Raw genomic sequence first — 9,425 nt, 5'->3', positions numbered from 1 at the left:
TCACTACTATTTCACAGCATTAGTCGGCGGAAATTATATATATATATATATATACATTACTTTCAAGCACTAAACATAAAACGGGTTAGTCGCTATGTTTCTAAATGCGGATCAATGAGTGAATTGGATAAGTTTTCAAGGTTCATCTGATTCGACTGCCGGTCCAATGTTTTTTATTTTGTTACTATTGATTTGGATAATGCTACATACATATATATATATATATATATGTATATATACAGACACGCACACACTATCATAAAAGAGGGAGTTTGCAAGTGATTGTCGACCGACCGATCGAATTCAACAATCAATTTCGTCCCATTAGTTGTGTGGATGTTGTTAAACTAATGAGTGATTGCTTTGTCTGAGAAAGATCTCTGCACATTCAACTAGCATGATTCGGTGCTGCATTGCAAGTATGATTCTTAGTTGAAGCCATTGCTGAATGTAACGAATCAAAATCATACAGTAGAATGCTACAATTTGGCTCTCATTGACCAACTGCTGAAAGAAACAAGCAAGGCAGCCCCACTTGTGTTCAATTGTAATCTAATAGAGCTGCAGATTACCTTGCAAGAAAACTAGATTCTGCAGGCTTTGAAGTGTTCAATTGTAATTGTGCCATAAGAGTTAGCAAAAAATTTAGATGATGCTAGGAAGGGAACTCTTGCTACGTAGAGGGGTTAAATTCTCTTCCGAAAACTCATGCATATATTAACCGAGTTCTTCCTTACTTTTGAATTATATTAAAACTTACCATTTTCCCAAAAAAAAATAATAATAATTTCTGAGCAACCTCATGCGTCGCATGAGTCCCCTATTCAACTAGTATGTCTGTATATATATATATGTAAAGCGACAATCAATTCAATTACTTTGTATTTATCATTTTTGACCAATTAAACTGGTATTTGACTTAATTTGACTTCTTTTTTTTTTGAGTTAAATACAGAACTGGATAGATATTAGGGTCGATTTTCAATTTCGGATCTGTTCATCCAGTTTGATTTTCAAAACACTAGTTGCTTGACCAAAGCAGACATCATGCCACAAGAACAAAGTTGGTAAAGGGTAGAAATAGTTTACGCTTGGAACGATGCACACCTTGCTATTCACATTATACATCTTTCAATGTTTAAAGTTGGAATAAAATCTTGAGTAAATCTTATATATACTGACACAGTGTACACACTGTCACTGCTGGATTCATGACATGTGTACAAAAGTTGAATTTCAAATTCAATTTTTACATAATGAATCCTAAAATCTTACCTTCAAAACTTTGGGCTTCCAGAACAATAATGAAAAGAATCTAACAGAAATCTCGCGGAATTTGGGTTGAGGACATTATCACTTAACTTTGGTTTGATAATCCAATTCAATATTTAAACATAATGGATTCAGATTGTAACGTATTCAGACGTGTTTGATAACAAAAAATTGAACAACAAGTGATAATGAATTTTTTTTATGCAAAACTTACTTTCAAAGCTAAAAAATGCATCCTGGTTGTTGGAGGTGAAGTTAAATCAAATAGGTATGCAGTATGCAGGAGTGGTGGAATTCTGTGGATTGGACGTGGGAATCTCCCCCCGGCCCTTTTCAGCCTTCTCTGGCCCAGTTTTGGTGGATATTTGGAGCGTGATCTCGGAATATCACTTGTCCCGATAGGATTCGTGCTGACTTACCAATTGGATTAGGAAGCTGATTGATGGGTAGGAAAACAGGATGTTTCGGTTGAGGGATATTTGGGCCAGACGAGGTTCGCTATGTGGTGGACAGGCAAAAGACATGTGTGCTTTGGTCAGTGGAGTATAAAATTTTCAGTGACAATTTAAAATGTTACTTTGGTTCCAGAATGTATTATCAGAAAGTTAGGAGGAAGATGATTGACATATATATGTCTGTTGAACAGAGAAAAGATAGAAGGATTAAGGTTTATTTTTTTTTGTTGGTATTTAATTTGCACAAAAAGCGTAAAAATATCTATCTGTAATTATTCTGTACACCAAAGGATTTATTAAGTTGTAGTACATTAGTTCTGGTTGAAATTCAGTCAGTCGGTCCAAGCCGATTATCCGTCGTACACTAGGCTGCTGCTGAATTTTGTGTACAATAAGAAGAAAAAGAAGAGATTAAAATGGCTGGTGAGTAAAACCGTGTCCGACTCGGAAGGAAAGAGTTACTACTAGTTAAAAGTGTTCAAGTGGAGAGAGAGAGAGAATTGAACTATTGAAGGCTCAAACTCACATTTTTGAGAGACTGGGAAAGACTAAACTAGCCTAGCCAGATGCAGAGGCAACAGCCAAATTAGGGCCATTCTAAACTTTTTTAATTTGGTTTAACTGTCGTCGTGGTGTTTCGAGGGAAGGGAGGGAGGGAGAGAGAGAGAGAGAAGAGAGTGGTTCCTTAAGTAGTCCCGTCTGCGCGGCTTCTTGCGTCTCTTCTCTCTCTCTCTCTCTCTCAATATTACTACTACTTTCTTGTTTCAGGTATTTAGCTCTCCCTTCTTCCCTCAAATCCCTCCACATCCACCATCAACAATACAACTCCCCCCCAGATGCAGAGAAAAATAAATTAGTAGAAAGTCAGCCCCAATTTCATTTTGAAACTCCCCTCCCCCTCCCCCACAACCCCCCCAAAAAAAAAAAAAAAAATCGATACTTTTCCCCTTAACAAAACAAATTCAGGAAGAAAGAGAAATCAAAAGAAGGCAAAGATTTACTGCTATCTCTATCTCTTTTGGGTTTTGCAAAGTCTCAGTCATGTCTTCTTCTATACATATCTTATATGTGTGTATATTGCTCTCTCAAGCTCTGCTACTACTACATGTGGCCCTTTTTCTTTTATCTTTGCTTATCCCAACCTGAACTTCCACCATGAGCCTTTGAATTTTTCTGTTTTTGAGGTATCCCTTTATTTTGCATTTATTTATTTATTTTAGCTTTTTTAATCCTTATTACTCTCTCTGCAGCGGCATTTTAATATGTTCATATTCGTACCACTCTGCTCAATTCTGTGTTTTACTTCCATTCATTTGCTTGAATTCTTGCATTTGTCTTTACATCTACTCTTCTGCATCACATGTGCGGTTCCGTTGTGGTTTTGATCCTTGGGGTTATTTATTTTGCATCCAATTCCACACCTGCCTTCCTTGACAACATTTCAACTCGTTTTACATACTTATCTGTTTCCCCTTAACTGCTTATCATTCCGGGAATGTTAATGTCCATGTCCTACCCAAATCTAGGGGTTCGTTATTGTTTGCTTCTCCTCTTTTCGCTCTTCCTGTATTTGCCAATTTTCTGTCATTCTATCCTGTTTGCGATGTCCTTGCACTGTCATACTTTTGCCTATCTCGGTGAAACTTTACTTGAAATTTCATGCCACTGTTCCTAGCAGCGGTCGGCTTCCATTCCGACTAGTATTTTTTTTTTTTTTTTTTTTTTTTGTCAAAAAGATAACAGATCATATAACTTAGATTTGTTGCAAAGCTCTTAGAGCAACTGACCTTCTAAATCTGCTCGAGCATTCCTTTTGCGACTAGTATTAATGTTGTCTATTTCTCTTTTCAAAACGAAAAGATGGGGAATTCGAACTTAAAGAGTTTGGGATTGTCTCTGCTGGATTTTAGTTTACTGCCTTTTGTTAATTACCCCTTTCTTTCCTTTGTCCAGTTATTCTACTTTTGCTTGGATTTTAATCAACTACATCCTATTTGTCATCTTTTACTAAAACTTTGCGTTTTGCTTGACCAGGTAACTCTAATTGCGTTATCCCTGACAGAATTAGCTTTTAATGATCTCTGTGTCTAATTGTGTGTGAAACTTTCCATGCTGTCATATAGACGTTATCTACTCTGATAGATCATAGAACCACTTTACCTGATTCTCGCTGGCAAGATTTTTTGCTGGCAGCGATTTTGGTGGACACGAGTGTTGAATGACAAGATCTGTAACATATTGTAGCCATGGCTGAGAATGCTGAAATTGATGATCGAGTGGATTTTGATGATGACAACTATATTGAAGAAGAAGATGATGTTGAGGAACAGATGGAAGATGAAGGTGCAGGAGAGGGGGCTGAAGAAATTGGCGAAGACCAAGATGAACAACATGAGGACTTGCAACCTGGGGATTCTGGGAAAGAGCAGCTATTCGAAGGCGTCAGGAACGACCTTGGTGCTGAACTTGCAGAAAACGTGGGAAACCCGAATTCCTCCAATGATGTGGTAGAGAATGATGAACATGCTGAACTTCTTAGTCTTCCTCCTCATGGTTCTGAAGTATTTATTGGTGGACTTCCCAGAGATGTTTCCGAAATTGACCTCAAGAATCTTTGTGAATCCATTGGTGAAATTTTTGAGGTCAGTTCCAAGGCTGTGAAGAAATTCTATAGCTATATATGGTTGTGGTCCAAATGTTATTGTCTAATTTTGATCGTTTTGGTCCTTTGCAGATAAGAGTAATGAAAAATAGGGATACTGGTGAAAGCAAGGGTTTTGCTTTTGTGGCATTCAAAACAAAAGATGTTGCTCAAAAGGCCATTGAAGTACTACATAACAAAGAGTTCAAGGTAACTTTTGCAGAATCTATCTAGCTTTTTTATTTTCTTGGCAGTATTTCTCGTCGAATTTTATGTGTTTTGAGTATACCTATCTAGTTTATTTTGAAATATTCTTCTAATTTGTACCTTCTTCTGTGTTCCACGAGTATAGGGAAGAACCTTAAGGTGTTCACTGTCAGAAACAAAATACCGATTGTTCATTGGCAACATCCCTAAGGTTTTGACTGATAATGACTTCAGAAAAGTCATTGATGACACTGGTCCTGGAGCCGAAACGATTGAGCTTATAAAGGTTTTTCTCTTCTCCCCTTAAATATCCAGAGTTGAATACTGTTATAGGTTTAAGTCTTTCACTATTCAGCATTCAACTTGAAGCTGGTCTCACTGGTGATAATCTCAAAATACAGGATCCACATAATCCAAATCGTAATCGTGGGTTTGCTTTTGTTGAATATTACAATAATGCCTGTGCTGATTATTCAAGGCAAAAAATGTCTAAGACTAGTTTTAAGCTAGAGGGCAATACCCCAACTGTCACCTGGGCTGATCCAAAGATCACACCTGATCATTCAGCTGCTGCTGCTCAGGTATTGTCCCAAATTCATGCAAATGGTTGATTTTTAAGATGTGAAAGTTTTTTCCCTCCTTTTATTGAATTTTATTTGCAGTCTGATCTTTTACCAGTATGTCCACATATTGAAGATGTTAACTTGAAGCTTATAGAAGGTTTAGAGCAGCCTTTGGCGTGTAGATGATGAACTTCCATAAGATTTCATTCACTCAACATGCTCTAGAAGTAGATATTTTGGATGAACTCACAATTTGATATGATATTAGCCCTGTATTAAAAGTACGCAGAGTTCTTGATATCATGTCTCACCGATATATTTTATAATTCTAATACATGCGTCTCCCACGTCAGATGCAGTATCTATGTTGTCTTGAAGCCAATATTTAGGGCATTCACCATTTTAGCAACTTAATTCTTAGATTCAGTGTTAATTCAATACCTTTTCATAAGCAGCTGATGGGTATTGCTAAAGAATTTGTATTGCACATATAGTGGCTTAGGACTATTGTTGTTTGGACAGGCATTAATTGACTTGAACATTAACAATTACATGGGCAAGGTGTGTCCCTTTCAACTATTGGTTGACAACCACCATTGTTTCTTTGCATCCTTAGTTGGATCTGACTGCTTTTAGAAAGTCATAATGAAGTTCTTTGAGTAACTGTCATAAAGAAAGGGCAGCAAAGTTGGTTTATAAATTGGTGCTGCCACCTTGTTATTTTCGGAGGGGGTTCAGAAGATAAATAACCAGAAAATCCTACATATGAACTGATGTAAAACTCTTCATCAATAACATCTTGTGGAACTTTAGCATGCAAAGGCGGAATATCATGATGGGGTGGAAAGATGATTCAAGAATTTAGAAGTTCAGTAGTGGTATATCTTATCTATGGTTTGATTCAGAGAATTTCAATTGCTGGACTTCAGTATGAACTGTCACTTAGACTAAAAAAAAAAAAAAGTTGACATGGAGTTGATGAGCAACAACACATGTTTTTCATAGTTTGTTTATTCTGGTGTAAAAGGAGCAGTTTGCAGTGATGTAGACTAAGCAGTCATCTTAGTATCAAAACTTAATTTTTCTTTACTTTAAGCATCATCCCCTGATGCAGTTACATACTCAGGACATCTTTCAATTCTGTTTTAAAAATGGGGAAAAATTTTTAGCACTGTGTTGGACAATTCATGTGATGGAATTGCTTGCAATGTCTTCATCAGTGTTGCCGGAATGACTTGCTGCGCTTAACTCAACCTCCCATTAATGTATTCTTGTTTTTTTAATTCTTCAAAAGTTTTGCTTTTTGGGATAACTTGACTGCTAGTATCCTCTAGCTAAAGGTTATTATACATGTTATATCTGTCAATGTTAAAGATAAATTTTCTATCTCATCGAAAATAAGTGAATGAAGAATTTTACAATGATAGTTGAATCATATCATTCCTTTTCACTTTTGAAGCTTTTGTGATACTGGATTTCTGGCTTAACTCACATAAGAGTATTACAGGTCAAGGCTCTTTATGTGAAGAACATACCTGAGAACACCTCTATTGAACAGTTGAAGGAACTATTCCAGCAGCATGGGGAAGTCACTAAAGTCATTATGCCGCCTGCCAAAAGTGGAGGCAAACGGGATTTTGGCTTTGTCCATTATGCAGAGAGGTCAAGTGCTTTGAAGGCAATCAAAGAAACAGAAAAATATGATATTAATGGTACTTTCTGGGTCTACTTTGAGTCGGATAAATTATAATTTCAAAAAGTTACAAGCATATAATAAGCAATTTTGGGGGTAATATTGAAGGTTTGTACATGTATAGAGATGACCAATGAACCTTTTTAGGTGAAAGGGTTAATGGTGGATCTACTTGGCTCTAGGTTGACAGGCTCTAGGTTGACAGTTTTGATGGATTTATGAAATGCCAATTAGATTGATTTGCTTGAACAAAACCATAGTACGCTTAAAAGTCAATTTTGTGCTTCTCACTTGTCTCGGATTAGCATATGCCATACGTTGCTCAGCCTTCTTATTTCCTTGTCATTCACTAAGTCTTCTGTCTGCACCTATTCAAAGTCCAAACATCACTTTGTTACATTTCTAACCACTGTAAACGAGACTGTTGAAAGATCTGGTCATGTTTCTAGAAGCATAATTTTGTGTGATGAATTAGGTATCTGAATATGTGTATCTCATGTCCGGCTTAGTATGGTCCTTTTCAACCTCTTTTCTTCTTTTAGCTTCAGTTAAAATGCTAGTTATATTTAGAAACAGTAGGTGATAGATCTCCTCTGATCTCGATTTTCTATTCAAGGCAAACTAATACACCGACACCAACTTTGGCAGAACTGTTGACTGCTAATTCTTGTTTCATTTAGTGTATGTCGGTGTGCATGTTTCTGCGCATGGAGTTTGAGTCAGGATGATGTCATTTTTTCCTCTTTGTTGACATGCTGCTGAAGAAATAAGATGAACCTGAAATATGCAAGTATCAAATGCTATTCAGTCTGGTCTCGTGCCCTTGAGAGTTGGTCTCGTTTCTTTCCTCAGTTTGGCTAATTATAGTAAGTTTTGTGGGAATCAGGCCAAGTATTGGAAGTGGTCCTTGCAAAGCCTCAGAGCGAAAAGAAGTTTGATGTGGCTCATCATTCTCCCAGTTCTGCACCTCTTCCTAATTTTATCCCTCCTTCTGGGTATGGTGGTTTTCCCATGAATCCATTTGGCCAAGTAGCTCCTGGATATGGTGCAGTGGCTGGATTTCAGCAGGTACTTCTAATCCAGACTTTAGCAGCCTATGAACTGAATAATGTGTGCTTTGCTAGAAAGTTGCTTATTTCATGGGTTTTTTTTTTTTTTTTTTCACTTTTCAGCAGCCTATGATTTATGGAAGGGGTCCAATGCCGGCAGGGATGCAGATGGTGCCAATGGTTCTCCCAGATGGGCAAATTGGCTATGTTCTGTAAGTTGCCCTTCCCTTCCACTGTGGTTTTGGCTTTGGAGGTGAGATTCTGACTGGTTTTGGTTTTAGCAGTCAGCAGCCCGGCATACAGATGCCGCCAGTCCGACCTCGTAGGAATGATAGGGGCAATGGCGCTGGCCGAGGAGGAACAAGTGCCAGCAGTGATGACACTGGGCGCAACAGGCGGTATCGGCCATACTAGGAGACCATTGATGTGATGTACTGGACTCAGATTGTTAGTTATGCCTAGCTACACCTAAAATTTAGTCTGCTCGTCTTACTGGCTATCCGGAGCATATAAGAGAGGGAATCAGATTAGAAGAAATGGCCAGCAACGTGGTTAGCAGGGGGGGCTGTAATTCATCCCGGGCTGTTGATGGCGTTAGGACCTACCCTTGATTTTTCACATTGCTTGTTTTTTTTTTTGTTATTTTTTTCCCCTATCATGTGATCCAAAGAAAGGAAAAAAAAGGGAACACTAAAAACGAAGGTCATGGTGTGGCGAGAGTGTAGGCTTCGTACAAGCAACCTCCCAAGCTTCTCGAGTGTCGAAAACAATTTCTTCTTTTGAAGAAACAATGTGGATGCGAATGCCTTTTAAAACATTAATCTTCCATTTCTTGCTTTTATCTGATCGTTTAAAGATGTTGGATCTATAGAACAACCCCAAAAGAAAGTGTTGTACGAATGTCGTTCTCGTTTGAGAATTCATATATTTCTTCTTCCCGTGAACGGAGCTTTGATATTGAAGAGATGCGGAACCGGGAAAGAACGCCATACATTTTACGTGGAAGAATAAAAGGAGTTTGTACAATACACAAAGGAATTGAGCCTCTCAAACTGAAACTCATAATAACTCTAAAAAGGTGTAGTTGGAATTTCGCTAAACATCCATAAGCAAAAGCTCTTCAAGTCTCTTCTCCAGAGCTTCCAACCGAAACCCCCAATCACTTTGGATGGACAGCCAGCGAGGCCCAGCATTAGTATTACTGCGGTCATCATCCACCTCCACGGCCCTCCTCATCTCATCTTCTTCTTCTTGGTTTGCATTGTATCTCTTCTGCCGCTGCTGCTGGTATTTCTTGGCTTTCTCAGCTGTGGCTCTTTGTAATGCCCACAACACATCAGAGCCACTCAACTGCCTCCTGTCTTCACCGCCTCCCCTTTTTGCCTCTTGCTTGGCAGCTCTGTCTTGCTGGTTTCCTTGTTTTTTATTACTACCAGGCCCTTTCACTCTTACTCCAGGCGAGGAGGAGGAGGAAGAGGAGGAGGGGGGCTTCAGTTTTTGTTGCTGCTGTACCTTGGATTTGAAGGCAGTGAGGACGGCGACCTG

General features: G+C 38.3%; 1 protein-coding gene across 7 annotated transcripts; it reads left to right on the top strand.

Moving 5' to 3' along the window:
• Window positions 1-2,382: 2,382 nt before the first annotated feature.
• On the top strand, window positions 2,383-8,701 carry LOC113760740 (heterogeneous nuclear ribonucleoprotein Q). Of its 7 annotated transcripts, none has more exons than XM_027303432.1 (9): window positions 2,383-2,495; window positions 3,972-4,369; window positions 4,462-4,578; window positions 4,721-4,861; window positions 4,977-5,156; window positions 6,646-6,850; window positions 7,718-7,899; window positions 8,004-8,092; window positions 8,162-8,701. In XM_027303432.1, exons 2-9 carry the CDS (start codon window positions 3,974-3,976, stop codon window positions 8,292-8,294), a joined length of 1,443 nt encoding a protein of 480 aa, XP_027159233.1. In that variant the 5' UTR covers window positions 2,383-2,495; window positions 3,972-3,973; the 3' UTR covers window positions 8,295-8,701. The 7 variants fall into 7 exon arrangements, with proteins under 7 accessions (XP_027159233.1, XP_027159235.1, XP_027159234.1 ...); XM_027303434.1 differs by lacking the exon at window positions 2,383-2,495 and adding an exon at window positions 2,646-2,716; XM_027303433.1 differs by lacking the exon at window positions 2,383-2,495 and adding an exon at window positions 2,726-2,911.
• Window positions 8,702-9,425: the final 724 nt, after the last annotated feature.

The sequence above is a fragment of the Coffea eugenioides genome, chromosome 2 (genome assembly GCF_003713205.1).
Source record: "Coffea eugenioides isolate CCC68of chromosome 2, Ceug_1.0, whole genome shotgun sequence".
Classification (NCBI taxonomy): domain Eukaryota; kingdom Viridiplantae; phylum Streptophyta; class Magnoliopsida; order Gentianales; family Rubiaceae; genus Coffea; species Coffea eugenioides.
The sequence above is the reverse complement of the archived record's forward strand: the minus strand, read 5'-3'. Positions and strand labels throughout refer to the sequence as shown.